Consider the following 21,132-nt stretch of genomic DNA (forward strand, 5'->3'; position numbering starts at 1 on the left):
TTTAGGTCCCTTCAGTTTTATATACAGGTCAGACAGATTTATCAACCAGCGGAGAAGATATGGACAATAAATAATAAAGAAGTGGAGGAATTTATTTGGGAGGGAAAGAGTGCAAGAGTTAAGTAGAATAAGCTGATCCTTTCCATAAAACCAGGAGGATTAGGGTTACCAATCTGAGAGGATACTTTTGAGCTATGCAGTTACGGCTCTTGTAGAAAACAAGCTGAATGTTATAAATCAAAGTGGAAAGGGATGATAATAAAAAGGGGGGGTCAAGAAATAAGGAGAGAGGAGGATTTGGGATGTACATCCTTAAGGAGGACAACAACAACCACATGGAATATTATATTCATACAGTAGAAGAAAGTATTCAAGGAATTAGGCCAACAAAGGAAGAGAGAATGGAGATTTTGTCAAGAGGGTGGACTGCAGGTATGTGTATAGAAAACAGGGAAGGAGGTGGTGGAATTTACTCGAGTAAATTACCAAAAGGAGCTAAGATGTTTAGAGCAAATAAGTAAAGATGGAAAGATAACTGAGTGGGATGATACCAAGTAGTAGCTTGTTCTGCAGGTTAAAACCTGCCTTTCCTATCAAGGATTGATAGAGTACAGGGAAAGGGATAGAGGAGTGAAATGAAAGGCCCGTCTGCTAGAATTTTTAGTCAAATCTACAGCAAAAGCTGTTAAAAAGGGATGCTTACCACTGTATATAAAACTGCATGATAACTATAAAAATCAATTACAGGACATTAGAAAAGACTGGGAAAACAGACTGTAAAGGCAATTTAGGAACCATCAGAAGACTGTATTGCTCAAACATATGCAACAAAGTCCACCAGGTTTAAGATTTTTACTTGGAAATGTTTGCATAGGTATTTTTCTACCTCAAGCAGACTGCAGAGAATTGTTCATTAGGTAGACAGCAAATGCTGGAGGTGTAATGGGAGAGAGAGAAGTAACTGAGAGCAGTTTTGTCAGACTATAATGAGTTAGCAGATTTTAAAAATCCCCTGCAGATTACCTTGTCAGAAATGTTGGGTGGACAAATTGGTTGTAACTAAGAAATCATTCTTTTGCGCTGGGACACGGTCTGAACTGCCTATACATTGTAATGCCTTACTAATTCAAAGCTACTGGCTGACAAAAAGCAATTACTAGAAAAGGGAAAGCAAAATCGACTTGAAATACAACTGAAGTACTGAATTCTGTAGAGGACATAAAAAATGGAGCTGGAATCTTCAGAAAAGGGAAGAAGAAAATTGCATGAAAATAAATGGAATTTGTGGGAACAATACATGCAGAATTATGTTCAGAAGGAGTTAGGTTTAAGGGAAGGCGTGAATTCTGCAATTTATTTTATGTTGGAATAAACGACAGCTGTTAAAAAACATACAAGTATACTGCATGAAAATAATGAAAAGGGTGGCTTAATGGCTAAGGTGTTTGCCTTACAAACACAAGGTGCAGGGTTTGAGTCTCACAAGGGATAACTGTCTAGGCTTAAAATGGCTCGCAAGGGCAGTTAGCTTAGTACTAAACTATGAACCTATGAAAAGGTCACTATGGTCTGTCTTCATTTCTACTATATATGTGTTTCCATGTCATTATGTAAATTGTGATTTAATAAAGACATACCCCAACCCCGTAGGCAAAATGGGAAAAAGGGGTGAAGATGGATTTTAAAGAGAGCTCAACCAGGAGCAAGTAAATAGACTAACTAATATGCATACATGACATTGCTTCTATATGGGGGAAAAAAAAAGATGTACAATATACCTGCCCGAGCAAGTGACAGAGAAGAGGAGAAGACAAAACAGAAATATGCAGAAGCTTGTGAACTTTAAGTTTTGTTGTTTTCTTTCATGTCTCTCTGCCTGGAAATTCAGATAGTTAATCTTAAGATTTAATAATCTGTAGATCAGAAAAGACACAAAATGAAAAAACAGTACTGCATCTCAGAGATAAAAATATACAGGATAAGCGATGTTTATTAGTAATACATCAAATAAGACAAGACCATGAAAAGAGTATCTTAAGTCAGAGGTAATAAGGTGTGCAATGGTACCAATTTAGAAAAATATTAGTCCTGCAAGAGAAAGGAGGACACTGAGTAACAACAAGCAGACTAATAGCTGTAATTCTGACAGTTAAGGGGCTGCCAATGCAACAGAAACTGTAGCAAAACCATAAAATGCAAAACTATAGATAAACTCAAGGAGTCAAGAGAGATGCCTAGTGGGGGGCGTGGCCAAGGATGAACACAGGATAGCAGCAGATTTCTTCAGCTCCACCAATTTCATTACATTGACAGGAATTAATTACTTAAAAAATTAATTTTTGAAGTAATTTTCTTTCTAAATATGTTTGTTTTATATAGTTCTTGAACTATATCTAAAAAAGAAAGGAAATCTTAATAATATTCCTGTCAGAAATTACTTTGGAAATTTTCCTGTCAGTTTATCAGTCTGAAATGAGTTCCAGTAAGACAAATTCTCAAGACTCCAGCATCAAGAAAGAACTTCAGTCTCTGATAATTATAGTCCAGCAACTTACTGCTAAGATGGATAAAATGGATACTAAAATAGACACTTTCATAGAAAAAACTACAAAACAAATAGACTTGTTACACATGGACCTGCAACAACAGAAGATCCAGATGACAGGCATAGAAGAAGCTGTGAATGACATGGAAAATAGAATACAAGAAGAGGAAATCAACATTGAGTTTCTGCTGAAACAAAATACACATTTACAAACAAAGCTGGATGACCTGGAAAATAGATCTAGGCGCAATAACATTAGGATTTTTGGACTGCCAGAAAATATTGAATGTAACAATATTACTTCTTTTTTAACAACATGGCTCCCTAAAACTTTTGATTTACCAGAAGCATTCTCTTTTGGTATCGAAAGAGCACAAAGATCTATAGCTAATACTAACTCTAACAAAAACTATCCTAGATCAGTTATAGTTAAGATTTCTATCATCTTTTGATAAAGAGATGGTTCTTAAATCTGCTTGGGCTAAAGCTCCTGTTAAGATTAATGAAACAACTGTGCATTTTGACAATGACTATTCTTCCATGGTATTAGCTAAAAGAAAAGTTTTTCTGCCACTAATAAGGGAGCTTAAAAAAGCACAGTTTAAAACATACCTTCTGTTTCCTGCCAAGCTTAAAATCTTCCTTCCTGATGGTCCTAAAATTTTCGATGACTTAGACTCTGCTTTACTGTTTATCAAAAAATAAGATTTTGGAAAAAATAGAAGAAATGGAATGGGCTAGTCCTTCGTTAAAGAGACTGGCAACTGAAACTTCGTGGAAGACTTCAGAGAAGAAGAAGAGACTAAAAAACAAATGATTTGTACTATGTTTTTTTTTTCTCTCTCATCATTTTATTTTATTATTAATCTTTTTAAATATAATTCCTGCATTTCCAAGAAGCAACAAATATTTTGAAAAAGATTTAATCAAAGTTATTCTCTGTGTGCAAAGAAATGTTTTGTTTCATAACTAGTCAAAATATCTGGAGATTTAATGGCAAGCTGTGATTTAACTTGTTTCTGTTTCTGAAGAGGAAAAATAAGGTCAGTAATTTGATACATTTTTTTTTCCTTTAAAAGTTTATATGTTCTTCAAATGCTATTCCTAATTATACTTTCTTGATTACACTGCTTATGCTTGTTTGTAAATAATCTGTCATGCTTTAACTAATAATAATTAGAACTAAATAATAGTAAATAATATGTTTTATTTTTAACTTTATTAATATAAACAGTAAGTAACATTCTATTGTATATACTTCTTATAGCTTTCTCTTACATTTTTTTATTTCTGCCTTACACCCTTTTACTTTCTACTCTCTTTTCTTTTCTTTATTAATATATAGAAATGCTTTTGATCATACAGACACAGTAAATAATAAGATTTGCATAGGAGTTGAGTTGGGACAAAAATGTTGAGTTTTGTTACTTATTAATAATTTTGGGCTTGATTTCACTTACCTAGAGTCTGTAATAACCTGTAGAATGCATTGTGAAGGTTTTGTCATGTTTAGATGCATTTACACTGCTAAATGAATGTTTGTCACTAGTTTTTAATAAGTTTCCCGCCAAAATGTTAAGAGAGACAATCTGGGATGTGGGCTGTCTCATGCACAGTGTCCATGAGCTACTTCAAAAGCTTCAACTCTCAGAATTCTCACAGAGAAGCTGAAAGCAGCTAGTCTCACCTTTGACCTAGATATCACACTGACACATCACAGATACAGGAATGACACTACCTAATTATACTTTCTTGATTACACTGCTTATGCTTGTTTGCAAATAATCTGTCATGCTTTAACTAATAATAATTAGAACTAAATAATAGTAAATATGTTTTATTTTTTAACTCTATTAATATAAACAGTAAGTAATATTCTATTGTATATACTTCTTATAGCTTTCTTTTACATTTTTTTTTATTTCTGCCTTACACCCTTTTACTTTCTACTCTCTTTTTCTTTTCTTTATTAATATATAGAAATACTTTTGATCATATAGACACAGTAAATAATAAGATTCGCATAGGAGTTGAGTTGGGACAAAAATGTTGAGTTTTGTTACTTATTAATAATTTTGGGCTTGATTTCACTTACATAGAGTCTGTAATAACCTGTAGAATGCATTGTGAAGGTTTTGTCATGTTTAGATGCATTTACACTGCTAAATGAATGTTTGTCACTAGTTTTAATAAGTTTCCGCCAAAATGTTAAGAGAGACAATCTGGGATGTGGGCTGTCTCATGCACAGTGTCCATGAGCTACTTCAAAAGCTTCAACTCTCAGAATTCTCACAGAGAAGCTGAAAGCAGCTGGTCTCACCTTTGACCTAGATATCACACTGACACATCACAGATACAGGAATAGCAGATTAATAATGTGTTAAAAACCTATGTCCCAAACATATACATTACTATAACTCATTTAATTCATCTGATTGACAAGCATAAATAATTTTATAACTCTATACTGGAAGAAATTGTCATGTGATATATTTTAAAGCAGTAGTATAGCATGTTTGTAAAATCTGGTTACTAAAATGTGTTTGCTGTGCATTATTTTGTATAAAGCAGACAGATTTATTGAAGGGACAGCAATGTAAGATGGTGCTCAGTAAAGATACAACTCAGTGAGATCAGATATATATATATATATATATATATATATGTATGTGTGTGTGTGTGTGTGTGTGTGTGTGTGTGTGTGTGTATATGTGTGTGTGTGTGTGTGTGTGTGTGTGTGTGGGTGTGTATGTGTGTGTGTGTGTGTATATATATATATATATATGTATATGTGTGTATGTATGTATATATATATATATATATATATATATATATATACGTGTGTGTGTGTGTGTGTGTGTATATGTGTGTGTGTATGTAGTTATGTATATAAATGTTTCTGAGAATCTGCTTAACTATGAAGTATGATTTATAACAATTTCTATGAATACAATATTTTATTCTATTGGCAATAATGAGTTTGAGTAAATGCTCATATACAAGCAATTCAAGGTTTTTTTGGAAGCTGTTAACTGTATTTACATGACAGAAAATAGATGCATCCTAATATATGTAATGTCTGAATCATATTAGCCAAAGTTTTTGATTTAAATGAATGTTAGAACTTATTTTTCTCTCCTCTTGATTTCTAACATCAAGATTATTTGAATGCTATTTGAATACAAGTGTTTTATATTACATGGATGCATATAGTAGTATGAACAGTTTTTATATATAAAAAAAAAAAAAAAAAAAAAAGGTTTATTTTAGTTTATATGATGCTGTTTTACCAAATGTGTAGTCTTGTTTTGCTAGATAATTGAATCTTAACTTCAGTTAAATATAACTAGTATTAAATTGATAAGGTGGTAGCTGACGTACTGCTGCTTAGGGTAGGGGGTTAACTTGAGTGGTAAATACTACTCTAAGTTGGAGTTTATAACTCCAGGCTGGATGCAAGGTTTAATCCTTACATTATTTTCACTTGTTCATTGTTATTTGTATATAGTTTTGACATCCACAATATATTTTGTACATTCATTGTCACTACAAACAAAATTGGATCCTATACGAAATCCCATAAGAGATTCAATAAATACAGCTATATTTAAAGGTACACCTAAAGGAGGAGATGTAACATTACTTATCTTGTTATTTGTTATTTTGATCATAAGATTCTTAAGTTTTAAAAATGCCAAATGACATCTTTAAAAGGAATTTCTTTAAACACTAATGGATTGAATAATCCATGTAAAAGGGCAAGCCTAATAAGATACATTAATTTACATAAGGCCAACTTAGTCTTCCTACAAGAAACCCATCTCTTGAAAAAAGATATTGATAAACTAGCCACAAACAAATATACAGTATTGGTTAGTTCAGAGCACACTCAGAAAAAAAAGAGGAGTGGCTATTTCATGGAATAAAAGTATGCCCATTCCTAAAACCATTAAGTCTTATCAGGATGACAAAGGAATGTTTTGTATGGTTACAATACAAATTAATGGGAAGACTTACACTTTAATTAATGTATATTGGATACCTGGAATTGGTATTAATACAGTGAAACATCATCTTGATAAGATCATATCATTCTCTATAGGAGATATTATTTTAGCTGGTGACTTTAATTGTATACTACATGAAAGTGATACTACCACTATAGGAAAGAGAAGAATTACATCTAATGCAAAACATTTAAAGGATTTTGCTAATTCTTATCATTTGAATGATATTAATAATCAGATAGATTCAAAATCATTACCATACACCTTTTTTTCTAACAGATGCAAAACTTATTCAAAAATAGATAGGGTCTTTATTTCTAACCAGATGGTAACAGATTTAATTAATTCCAAAATCATTTCATGTCCTATATCTGATCATAATTCAATTGTTTTTGAATTCATGATAAAAATACTCATAATGTTCAGATCAAAAGGATACCAGCATACTTAACTCAACTAAAAGACTATAAAGAATATATACTTTCAGAAGTAAAACATTTTTTAGACATAAATAACACTCCTGAAGTCTCCATTGTTTATGTTTGGGATGCCTTAAAATCATATCTATATGGACAAAGTATCAGATGGTATAATAATAAAAGGAAATCTTGGGATAAGGAATTGTTAGATATTCAAAGTAAATTAGACTCTTATAAACATAATAAAGAAAATATTATGGACAAGAAAGTTATTGAAGAAATAAACAAACTAAATGAGAAATACAAAAAATTTTAACTCATAAAATAACTTTAGAGAAATACAAGTTTTTGTCTTATTCAATAAGCCTCAAATACTTACATAGACTTAAAAATAAAACAAAAAGGTTGAATAAACAAAACCATATCAAAGAAATCTTTTCTCTAAGGAAGAAGCATGTTTCTAGTATACCAGAAATACTAGATGAATTTAGAAATCACTTTCACAAAATTAACCATAATATTAACATGGAACCTAAAGATAAAATAAAGGAGTTTATAACCACAAATATGAATAAAAAGCTTAATAAACAACAGATTAAACTATTGGACAAGAGTATTTCATATACAGAAGTTATTACACAAATAAATAAGCTTAAATCAAACAAAGCACCGGGTAATGATGGTATTATACCAGAGATATATAAAATCCTTTCTAAAAATACATATTCATTAATACATAAGGTTTTTATTTTGGCCCAAACTGAGTTAATAACCCCCCCCATCTTGGCAATATACATTTATTTCGCCAATTTTAAAACCTAATAAAGATCCAACTAGATGTTCTTCATATCGGCCCATCTCATTACTTAATGTTGATTATAAAATGTTTATGAATATCTTTGCTGATAGATTGAAGACAATCATTCCCGGCATTATAGATATAGATCAGACAGGCTTCAATGTAAATAGAAACACTTTTGATAATATAAGAAGAACTTTAACATTAATAGATTTTGCAAATAGGAAAAAGAAAGATTTAACACTTATTAGTCTTGATATAAGTTCAGCATTTGTTTCAGTAAGTTGGGACTATCTGTTTACCTTAATGAAGTGCACAAACTTCTCGGATGCATTTGTAAATCTAATTGAACATTTATACAAAGGAACGTTGGCTTATATTAAGGTAGGAACATATGTTTCACAAAAAATACCCATTCTTAAAGGTACAAAACAAGGATGTCCACTTTCTCCACTATTATTCACTTTAGTAATGGAGCCTTGGGCTAATCTGATCAGAAACAGTACTGACATAGAGGGTTTTGAAATAGATGAAAATACAACATCCAAAATTCAACTTTTTGCAGATGATGTTCTAATTACATCAGCAGGATCTAATTATTCTATACAGTCTCTATTTGATAACATGATGAATTTTAAAAGTATTTCTGGTTTAATATTCAATGAAGAAAAAACTAAAATACTACCTATATATACACGAAAAAATATTCTCATTAGTGATTTTACTAAATATGTACCCAATTCAGGTCAGATAACTTATTTAGGTATAATACTATCTAAAGATATTAAATCTATTATATATAATAATTATAATACCTGTTTTCTTAATATACAAAATCTTTTAATACCTGGAATAATATGTTTTTACTATGGAGGAGAGACTTACAATTATTAAAATGATAATATTCCCCAAGATTTTATACTTAATACAATCAATAATACTTCCACCTACAAAATAATTATCAAGAAACTGAACACACTAATGTTAAATTTCTTATGGGCACCTAATAGACCTAGGATTGCATTAAAGAAACATACTAATAGCTGGTCTCAGGGGGTATTTCTTTTCCAGACTTTAATTTATATACTATCTCTTCTATTGTAAAAGTTATTACTTTATTAATAGATCAGTCATATGTCACAAAATGGAAAGATTATTGGGAGCTAATTAGTATACACTTCATGAAAATCTCCTTAACACATAAAAATATGATTGTAAATAACTCCATGTTATGGTTACTAAAGGAATTTTGTACTTCACCTCTTACACCTAAACATATGGTTTGTTACCCATTAAATATTATTATTAGTTATCGTAACTTTATATTCATGCACCCTAAGTATAGGGAATGGAATTTTATTGTATTTCCTATAATGTATACTCAGGGTATGCTTTTGTCATCTACTTCTGAAGGAACTCATTTAGCTATAGATAATGATCTAAAGTACTGGTATCAGTTGATATCTGATAATAAAGTTAAAAATCTAGATTTCTTAAAACAAGAATTTGATCTAAGAGAAACTTGCTGGTTAGAGGTTCAGACCTTTAGACAACATCTCATTAATAAAATAGATTTAATGTCTATAACTGTTAAAGAATCTATTCCAACACTGATTGATTACTTGATATTAAATTTACAACATAAAGTTTCTGATAAAGGTAAACTTTCATACATACATAAAGTTATCAGACAAGAAACTTTTTACAGTGTAGATTCATACTGGAATTATTTCACTTCTATTAATGGGGACCCACCAAATCAACAAGATAAACAATATATATTGGAATCTGCTTATAGAACTACGTCTTCCATTGTCTGGAGACTTTATACATGGAAATTTTTACATAGATCTTTTTATACACCTTTGATGATGAATAAAATAAATAATAAAGATAATTTATGTAAGAGATGTAATGTAGAAATTAATGCTGACTGGGCTCATATGTTTTATGACTGTATAAAATTGAAAGAATACTGGAAGTCAATTAATGAATTTTTGCAGGCTCTTTTTACAGATAATTTCATTATTTCTAAATCTATTATATTATTCAACACACCTGTACCTCAAAGTGTTAAAAAGGTTAAGCTTCCCTTGTTATGGTCTATTCTAGCAGTGGCTAGGAAAATAATAACTAGAAATTGGATTTCAGATACACCTCCTTCGTTCAATGAATTTAAAATGTTATGAATATAGTGTGCCATATGGAAATAAACACAATTAGGACTAGAACAAATAGAAAAACATCTTATTTTATTGTATGGGATAATTTACAAAATTTGTTAAAAAAATTTTAATTTCAATAGCATGGTATTTTAGTTTAATTAATTGATCTGATTGTAGTGGATGTCTTTGTAAATACTTTAGCTGTTTTGTTGAATATTATAATAATACCTATTTTTAATTACTTGTATAAAATTGTTATGATATTTCTCTTGTATGTTAAAACAATAAACCTGTTTTGAAAAAAAAAAAAGAGAGATGCCTAGTGAAAGAGTATGATCTTCAAAAAGCCAAAGCTGTAACGGCTGTGAAAGTTGGATGATTGAAGGTACCAATGCATGGCAACATGTGCAAGGGTTCAGACAGGAGGGCTGTGTAAAAAAAAAAAAAATGCACAACAAAATTTGTCTGAAGATGCCAGATGAAGGACAGCAGCAACATGGAGCAACAGTCACAATGGAAAGAAAATTCATAGCCTTTATATAGGAATCCATCCATCCACAAACCCTTTTTTCCCATTTTTGCACATGGGGTCGGGTTGTCACTTCAAACCTGTTAGAAAGCCTCCATCATTATCAACCTTATAATGGTGGCACACCTATGCAGCTTTTTAAATATAGGCCAACAGCTCTGTTCCCCATTCCACAACATTAAAATGCTGGACCTAAAAGCTACAAACAAAAGACAGAACCTTTGCTCATCTACAGTACTTGCTCTGCCAACAAGGAAGACATACTTGACATTCAAAGCCTAAATGTGTAAGAAGCTCAATGACAGGGAAATAGTTGTTTATTCCTCAAGCTTTCAAAAGTCTTTGACATCATCTCTTATCCATTCACATTTTTATCACACATCAAACCTATCAAAACACCTGTCATGTAGCCATGAATCAGTTCTCTAGCGATCTGACAGAGTACCATACTTCACTGAAATGACTTCCTCTCCAGGTCTGAACACATCAATAAACCCTAGTGACACCTCCAGGTGCATTCTCTAGGTTCATCCGAATGACACTTTAAGTACCCAGCATTACCTTGTTCATGTTTACATTAATAATTCCAAAACCATGCTACAACAAGCTACTGAAAGATTTCAGATTTTACAAATCAAAGAACACCACACACAAAACTCTAGCACCTTGACTGTGTAGCCTTTAAAATGTATAATTCAAGGCTACACAGCTGAGGCACTAGAGTTTTGTGTGTGCTCTTCTCTGGTTTGTATTTAACGTGGAACAACAGCCTTTCAATGTTTTTTTATTATTTGGATTTCTGGTTGTATGCATATTGAAGGATTTCACCTTAAAACCTACACAATGAGGAATACAAGTGGAATGACACTTTGCCTCTATCCAGAACTGCTAAATAAACATTAAATAATATTCAAATTTTATTTATACTGTCATAATTTTAATGCTTCTCTAAATATCTCAAAAACTGAGTAAAATAGAACTACTTAGCTTTATAGGAAAGGTCACAGCTAGATAAAAAATATATGTACATAGTGCAAACAGTATGTATGCAAAAACAAAAAAAAAACAGTGCAATATGGAGAACAGTGTAGAAAAATGAACAAACCAGAAACAAAGCCGCACATTATACTGGCTACTGAGGAAAAAAAAATCTAATTACAGGTATCAAGTGCTTTCATCCAAACAAAATCACAGGACTCCATCATGATACTCAACAATAACAGTACGTAGCACTTATGAACACAACAGTATAATTAACCATGTGTCCCCAACAGATTCTCCTAATTACATATAAACCACACAAAAATGTTTATCAATTGATTAAAAAATATGAATTAATAAAATATGTTTGAAGAACTAAATAAAAATTACAGTTTGGCTGAATTCATTTTTAAACTACTAAACAAATAAATATCATTTAATCCAGGTGTTTGACCAGTGTTAAACCTTAGTTGCTATATGAATTAACATACTCAAGCTTATTTTTAAAGGGGCCATCCCTAATATATTTCGCCTGTTCCAGAACTGTAAAAATAAATTATTTAATATGGTACCTATATAAATTGTTAGTTAAATCCTACTTGAAATATCATACACATTTTCATAAATTCTCCTTCTCAAAGGATGAATTGTCTTACCTATATAAAAAGCAGAACATGACACACACTGGGCCAAACAGACCACCCCAGTGGAACTACATGTAAAATTACCTTTAGGGCACATCTCATATTTACAATTCTCAATCTTAACTTGATGATTCAAAAGATTTAAATTTATACTGATTGCATGCTCCACAGCTAAAAGTACTATTTGGTTCAATAATATTAAAATATTAATTCTTTAACAAATTTTTATTTCTATCATATTTGTAAACAAAAGACAGTGTATGGTCCGATACAGCACTTAGACTCGCATCATGTCCAAAACTGTTCCCATGCCTAGACACAATTTTCTTAACTTTATATGCTATATGAAAACATGTGATCACTGCAGAATTGTGTGTGTACTATAAGGGGTTAATGAAAATGACATTGTGTTTACTGTGACTTATAAAATCTAGTTTAAAGCACAGAATTTACTGAATGTGATCACTCCAAAGACTAGATTGTGCTGAACAGTTTGCCATTTACATGTCTTTAGTAAGCCTTATGGTTCTAGAGGTACAACCATTTATTTAAAATGTAGGTACATCATTTTCTTTCTCAGAAAGTTCTGGATGCGAACATTGGAAATTAAAGCAGAATCTTTCCGACCTCCATTGGAGGGTTTGCCTTTCCTCATTAATTACACACATACCGCCTCACAGCCAGTGCAGGACACTGACGACTCCACCATTCTCTGCTCTGCAAAAACATTAAATAATGCAGATGTAGACATTCAATCATCTTTTACAATTATTCAGAAGAGGTTTGAAGAGTCAGGACTTATATTAAATACCAGTAAGGTAAAAGTCATAGTCTTCAAACACAAACTCACTTAATGACCTTCAGATCCCATCTGCCTACGACATAAGTACTGAGGAAGTAAGAAATACAAAACTGGTTAGTTTCAATATCCAGCACCTACCAAAGTTTGACTGCAATGTAGAAAAAGTGAAAACCAAAATCATCAAAAACTTGGCTTATTATTTAGAATCAGACCTTACCTAACTGACCAAACTTGTGTTGATACAATCCATTACTTTCTCCTGACTAGCCTTTTATAAGTCACCCCCCCCCCTTCCCATACAGAGAGACTTGAGTAATATGTAATTCTGAAAGCTGGAACGATGTTATAACAAAATTATAAAGTTTACACAGTCACTTTGCCAAAAGATAAACATTACATCATAGCTCTGTAAAAGGTAGCCTGGTTAGAATTTTCACATCAGCTCAAGTTGGCCCATGCCATAGTATATTCAACTAATAAATGTTGAAACACGCTTTCAGTGTTACATTCCTTTGAGTAACTTCAGGTCAAAAACCCAACAAACAGCAAGAACCTCTAAATACACAAAATCATGGGGACTGTCTCCATTCTGTGCAAGTTGGTAAACTCTAGAAACAATTTCTATTCGATATTAGATTTGTACTAAAAAACTCAGCTACTAAAAAAGGAATACAATTATATCTCAACTATCTAGTTATATAACTGTAATGAGAGTATAGCAAAATGTCCCACTGTTATCGATCGGTTCCTCTTTGCAGCTTTCTCTTCCACTAGTATTTTGCTACACCACTTCACTTGGAATAAGTTAATATTCACAGAACCTGGACAGGTAAACTGTTTTTCTTACATGCATGTCTACTACCCCCTTAACAGTTACATCACTCATCATCTCCTCTATTTGCGATTTATCAGAAATGGTCATTCATTTCCACCTTAGAACCAGTTTTGTAGCCTTTATCTCAGACCTCTCATCTACTCTTTTACTTTTTACCTCTATATTCCAAGTTCTCTTTAATTTGTCCCTGATATGTTCTCCCTTCTCCTCTTTCTCTTGTAGCATTTCCCAAGTATTGCATCCCTATCTTCTCCAAAACACTTAGATACAGTTACTTCTCTTTCTAACATGCATAAATCTGCTACTACTTGGTTACTGAATAAAAATGGAAGGTGGTCCAACTCAACATTTTTTCAGACTGCACACCTACAGATAATGACTAATTCTCTCAGACTGTGTGACAGTTACTCTCAGAAACTAATGACTGTTACTGCCTACCATGTCTTAAGTGATTTATTTTCCAAAGTGCACCCTTTGCAAAGCTGGAAGTAACCCGCAATACTTAGGACTATATAGTTGTAATGCATCTTAATCTGCAGACTACACTGCAGATTACTGTATGCTGCACGAATGTAACATCTGCAGATTTCATTTGTAAAACTCTCATTTTTACGCTTAATGCTATTACAGCAGAGAGTCAATTATCCAAACTAATTGGGACCTAGGGTAGTTTGGATAATCAAACTGTTCAGATAATCAAACATGCATTGAACTAGATAAAAAAAACTTCTAAAATCTTGTTTTACTGCATGCACAGAATACACTTTTCAACCATTCAGCGATTCCAGTGGACAATAAATAATACTTTTCACATACAAGCGGGCTACAAGCTCAAAAAACATGCACAAATGAATATATATAACATTTACATATTCAGACTTTATGATTTTTCCTACCTGAAAACTTTGGAAGACTGTGTTCAGATAATTGACATTCAGATAATCAACCCTCTACTGTACGTCAAGGTATTTATCATGACTGTTTCCTCTTTCAAGACTATTTTATGTCATAAAATTTATTTCCTCTAGGACTCCACTGAAAACAGAGTTTGGCAGTCAGCCTTTACTGGTTAATAAAAGCAAACACTCAAACAAATATGCTCCTGCTAACTAAGGGAAAATGTAGTTAAGAGTATATGAAGAGACTGCAGCAACAGATAATAATTACACCCCTTATGCTGTGGTAGGCATGGATGTCTGAATTTTGGAAAGTTCAGTCACTGCCAAGCCAAATGGAAACACTGATGAAATGAATGTCAGAATGTTAGCAGCCCAGGGCCAAAAGCAACAATTATGGTTTCATAAATAAAAGAAGTAAAATTACCAAAATAAATGGCGCCCTCTCCAAAAAGAAAAATGCAACTTGCAGTAACCCTTATGTTTCTGCCCTAGGCCCTCTTCTTTCTGGAATTCATTCATCAGAAATAAATGCCAACTTTTTGCTAACCAAATCTGCAGACAACTACAAGACAGGAATAATCCTAAACTCTTCCGCACTCAATCTTCAAAACAAGACCACAAACACACTGATAACTGGTGCTCTAATAATGATTTCCCCTTAAATGCAAAGACAGACAGTGCAGTCATCTTTGATAAAAATCAGTGCTCCTGCCCTCATCATACAAATGTAACGCAACGTAAAACTGGCACCATGATCCAGGATTTAGGAACTTAGACAGTGACCTGTCCTTAAATTAGCATACCTCCAATACTTTCAGAAAATCCTTCCATTCTTTTTATCTCGTGTCATGAGCTTTCATCCAGATCAAAGACCATCTTAACTCCTCTTTACTCCATCCTCAGTAAAAATCCATTCCAAAGACCTAGTTCTGCTTCAAAATGTCAACAAGTCACAATTCAGAAGGCCCAATACCCAAGTTCCTCCCTCCGTTATGGAACAAGTTTTCCATATCAATTAGTGTATAATCCTAGCAGAACTCAAATTTCAATTGGGTGAATGGATGGGATCTTATAAATTCATCCCAGAAGTGAAAAGAATTCTGAAACTTGCTGTTACACTTTTAAGTTTTTTTTTTCCAGGGGGGCTTTGACCCATTTTCACCCTCCATACCCCTACTACTTATATACACCAAATCTGCAAGGGCAAATATTCTGACATACTGCAAGATCAGATTAATACAGTCCATAATCAGACTTGCAGTTCCACCATCACATGCAGCACAATTACAGTCTTTGAAAGAGAACAGCCTTCAAGTAAAACATTAATGGAATTACTGTAAAAAAAATAATTATTACTGACTGCATCAGTACATGCACTTACGTACTGCTGTGGCACATTACTTTTTGCTAGATTGTGTCTTTTACTGTACAGCAGCACTTTTCTCACCACGCCCCTGTGCATACAGACTCTCTGTCCCAGTACTGAACAACTTAGTTAACAAAGCCAATAAATAAACAAACTGAATCTTACCAGTGTTAAAAATCTTACTGCCCTCTCAGATAATAATGCAGTAACATTTCTTATTCTCTTGAAACACACAGAACAATGCAATCACAAGATATAAACTTTATTTGTATGTATTTATTAACTGGGGTACAGCAGAGATTCATATGGACCTTTCTTAGATTTAGCCAGGAGCACTGTCTGGTTAATTAACTAGCCCAGGATCATAAAGTTGATATATGGAAACTGAGGTCAGCATTTTAGGCTGAAGCTCATTAATTGCTCACAGCCTTAATCTTCTGCACTAACCGCTTGGTCATAAAACACGCAACTCTTTGAAATGGCTAAGTAAAAAAGTCAATCCTTTCTTCAGCAGCTGCGTAGGCTACTACATAGCTAATAAACAAAGGAAAAAGCCTGTTTAATTACTGAATGAAGCGCTTTTTGTTGTCATAAATACGGCAACTTCTTCAGAGTCACACATACAAGTTCCTTACAAGTTTAAATAGTAAAAACACAGGTCACATGACCACAATCAGCTGATATGTTGTACATACCTAAAAGGTTACTAAGACCAATTTCTCTAATCAATTCATTTTACTACATAAAAATCAACCTAAACACATAAAAAAAAAACCCTTTTAACCAGCGAAAACCTCCTAATACATTAACAGATATGAAAAAACAATGTAGGATTGGTGTATATAAGTAAAGGTATAAACATGTATACGCGCGCACAACCCATTAACACATCCAAAATAGAAAGTAAAAAGTAAAAAATAAAAAACAAACTACTTTATATTCGTGTTAAACCAATAAAGTGTTACCATACAATAAAATAAACACATCAATTTGTCCACACTCCTCGAACTCTATATATTAAAACAGAAGTAAATGTACTACTATAAAAAAAATTTTCTCAGCGTTGATGGAAATACCTATCATAACGTAGTACTCTACCATATCATATCCATTTCTAACAAACATAAATATATGTACATCAAAAACACCACAAGATGCATACGAAGAGGATGTACATAAAAAATATATATGCATAGAAAATGTTGAACAGCTGGTGCTATAAAAAATGAGAACTCGTCAAGTATATCAAGGATCCTCTAAGAATTCACCTGGTTAAACTCCTAAGTTTTAAAAGACAAGAGATGTTACAGGAATCATTTAGTCCAGGGCTTGAAAAGGCGTTGAGCCTTATCTGCCATGCTAACTCACGTTCTTCAAGCATCAGATTGAACTGACCACCTCTGGGGTCCATGCAAACTTGGTCAATTGCTTTAAATAAGAAACTATGATTGTGGTTAATGGCAAGATATCTTACTAAGGGGCTCTCTTCTTGGTAGAAGATATAGGTTGAGAAGTAAATTCCATTGTATCTCCAAACAGGCTGTATATGTAGGTAGGTGTCAACTATGCCCAGCTTTCTACGACGGAAAGACCGAACATAGGCTTAGAGATAGGGTCTATGAACACACCTATGCCATAGAGAGAAATAAAGAAGAGAGCCCCTTAGTAAGCCATCTTGCCATTAACCACAATCATAGTTTCTTATTTAAACCAATTGCCAAGTTTGCATGGACCCCAGAGGTGGTCCCGCTCAATCTGATGCTTGAAGAACGTGAGTTAGCATGGCAGATAAGGCTCAACGCCTTTTCAAGCCCTGGACTAAATGATTCTTAACATCTCTTGTCTCTTAAATCTTAGGAGTTTAACCAGGTGAATTCTTAGAGGATCCTTGATATACTTGACGAGTTCTCATTTTTTATAGCCAGCTGTAAAACATTTTCTATGCATATATATTTTTTATGTATATCCTCTTCGTATGCATCTTGTGGTGTTTTTGATGTACATATATTTATGCTTGTTAGAAATGGATATGATATGGCAGAGTACTACGTTATGACAGGTATTTCCATCAACGCTGAGAAAAATTTTTTCATAGTAGTACATTTACTTCTGTTTTAATATATAGAGTTCGAGGAGTGTGGACAAATTGATGTGTTTATTTTATTGTATGGTAAATATTGGTTTTACACGAATATAAAGTAGTTAGTTTTTTATTTTTTTACTTTTTACTTTCTATTTCAGATGTATTAATGGGTTGTGCGCGCATTTACATGTTTATAACTTTACTTATATACACCTACCCTATATTGTTTTTTTCATATCTGTTAATGTATTAGGAGGTTTTCGCTGATTAAAAGGGGTTTTTTATGTGTTTAGATGAATTGATTAGAGAAATTGGTCTTAGTAACCTTTCAGGTATGTACAACATATCAGCCGATTGTGGTCATGTGACCTTTGTTTTTACTATTTAAACTTGTAAGGAACTTGTATGTATGGATCTGAAGAAGTTGCCGTATTTACGACAACGAAAAGTGCTTCATTCAGTAATTAAACAGGCTATTTGTTATTGTGCCTCGCTTTTTTTGTTGGATACCCTGTGTTACTACTTCTATTAGTTTGTTTTGCACTCCGTTTGTTAATAAACAAATGAAAAAGAAAACGGGTTCATGCTCAGTAAACATCAACCTAAAGAAAGTTTCAGTTATTATACAATGATTTCCTGTTCTTAACGCTGTTCCAACAGAGGTACACATTTTCAAATAAGAGAACAGCATTTCAAATGCTCTCATTTGTAAAATAAGCCTAAATATGCAAACAAACTGAACATTGTCAAAAACACATTACACTTACAAAGGATTTCATATTTTTTGTGTGTGTGTGTGTGTGTGTGTGTGTGTGTGTGTGTGTGAATGGTTCATGCATTTCAAAAATAAATTATTTAAGAAGAAAAATAAAGAACAAAGACCATATTTCAAAAGTTGTAATTATCAGGGCTTTGCGGCACAATATGAATCAGTTCAAAACATTCATATAGCTTCTTACATTTTAACAGAAAACACCAATTACTCAGTTTAATAAGTAGCCTAGCTGCTCCAAAGACCAAGTACAGCAAATCCAATTAAAACTACAAACCTGCATATTTGTTTTTTTTTATCAACAAGATGACAGCACATTAATCAATAGAAAATGTTGTTATTATTACAGCCAACAAGTAATCAAACTATTAATAAATGAGTTTGCCACAGTTTTGCAGTATCAGCTCTCGCCTTTTACTCACCCAGCAGTTTTGCAATGATATACAGTGCTTGCCCCCATAAAAACATCTTCCCATCACGTCCACAATTGCTAGGAAAACGCTTCTGGCTGCCAGGATTTTTCTTTTCAGCTTCAATAAAGTCAGCTGGTACATAGTAGTACTTGGGGATAACAGCATGTCCTACCAAGCAAAACAATGAATTAATACATATACACAAACATACAGTCCTTATGTCTTCTTAGTTTTAAAAAAAAAAAGCAGATTTAAATTCCACTAGTAAAATGAAGACGTGACGCATCCAACAAGCTGAAGAATTTGCTTAAATTAAGATGGTGTTAATAACAGGCATTATCTGCAAATTAGTGTCCTTACATTCCACCAAAACTACAAAGGTGAACTAAATGAAAAGAAAGCAGAAACAACAGAGATTTTGGGCCAGATTCCAAGACCTTCTCTTAGTGTAAGTGACTTACTCTAGTACAGGCTTTCCCTGATGCCAAAGGACTCGCACAGCACTCTGTGCAAGTCCTATCTATAAGGCAGGCTCTTACACAAAGAGCAAGTCTTTCAGAAAAGGACCCATTACTGATAACATTAGTTGATCTTGACACTCAGGCAGAACCCTTCCTGATGTGTCAACAACTGGGTTCATCCTCTTTACGAGTGTTAGTTACTTTTTCTAGAATCTTCTGCACTCAAGGGCACGTACCCACTTCACATGCACAACATGGCTATGATGTCACATGACCACTACATAAGCATATTGAGCCAGAGACCACCATCGTACACTCCAATATTTTGTAACAGAAACCATTTTATTACCCAATTTTGTACTTTCTACAAAGATTATTCCAATTGTAATTCAGGTAGATATTCTCTATTCTCTGCTTTATGAATTTCAGCTTCCAAGCTATCCACAGAAATTTCTCTTTCCATGGCTTTAGTACATTAATGTGATAGGATTTACTTAATCTTTCACTTTCCTGTCTGTCTTAACTTTGCAGTTCACTGCATTCAGCCTTTCAGTCACCTCAATGGGGCCTTGCCACTTGGCGAAAAAACTGTTACCCATGGAGTGTTCTAATATTAATACCTGATACAATGGGCTAAATTCTGTAAGTCGTGGTCTTATTACAAAATCATTCCTGTCTAAGTCGGGGTCTTATTACAAAGTCATTGTTGTATCTCTACGGCTTCCTGCATGTCCTCCTTTGCTATGGGCATAACCTATAAAGTACTGTAGTATTCTATCACACTTAAATGTGTCTTCTCTTCACTTCTTCCAAAGTCTCTTTAGCGATATCAATCATATCTATAGAACGCCTGCCATACAACAATTCAAATGTGGGAACTTAACTGTAACGTGTGACACCTCTCTTTTTGCAAATAGCAAGTTAGGTAATAACTGGTCCCAGTTCTTTCCATCTACATCAATTAATTTCCTTAGTGTGGACCACCAAAACTGCAAAGTTAACTAAATGAAAAGAATGCGGAAATTACAGATACAGGACCAGATTCCATTACACCATCAATCTACAGATGGTATACTTTTAACTACTTAGCCTAAAAACATTGGCAAAACTTGATATAAAGGGTTTACCTCAGTCAGTATCTCCTAAGGGATGTCTGCTATGGAAAATAATAATACAAGTTCACAGGCAAGTAACCTTAGCATTAGCCTTGTATGTGGAAATTTTGTGGCATAGTCCATTATTACTAGTATGTACTAAAATCTATTGCTAAATGTTACTAGTGGCCCCACAATGCCCATTGCAATACATTCCAGTGGCACCTCTGCAATATGCATTGTAATAGACTCTTTAAACTAGGATGGAGTGCCATTTCCTGACATTCTGGACAAGAAGCACACAAATGTTCTATTTTT

General features: G+C 33.1%; 1 protein-coding gene across 4 annotated transcripts in view; it reads right to left on the reverse strand.

The window, feature by feature from the left end:
• The window catches only part of PHKB (phosphorylase kinase regulatory subunit beta), a 3,137,540-nt gene that overhangs the window by 928,996 nt on the left and 2,187,412 nt on the right, over positions 1–21,132 (reverse strand). For all 4 annotated transcript variants that reach the window (XM_044081953.1, XM_044081952.1, XM_044081950.1 and 1 more), the window contains one exon: positions 19,269–19,427. In XM_044081953.1, the coding sequence (XP_043937888.1) occupies positions 19,269–19,427 (159 nt within the window). The remainder of the gene's footprint in view (positions 1–19,268; positions 19,428–21,132) is intronic.

Source organism: Protopterus annectens, chromosome 8.part1 (genome assembly GCF_019279795.1).
Source record: "Protopterus annectens isolate FY-2018-M chromosome 8.part1, PAN1.0, whole genome shotgun sequence".
In the NCBI taxonomy this organism is placed as follows: domain Eukaryota; kingdom Metazoa; phylum Chordata; order Ceratodontiformes; family Protopteridae; genus Protopterus; species Protopterus annectens.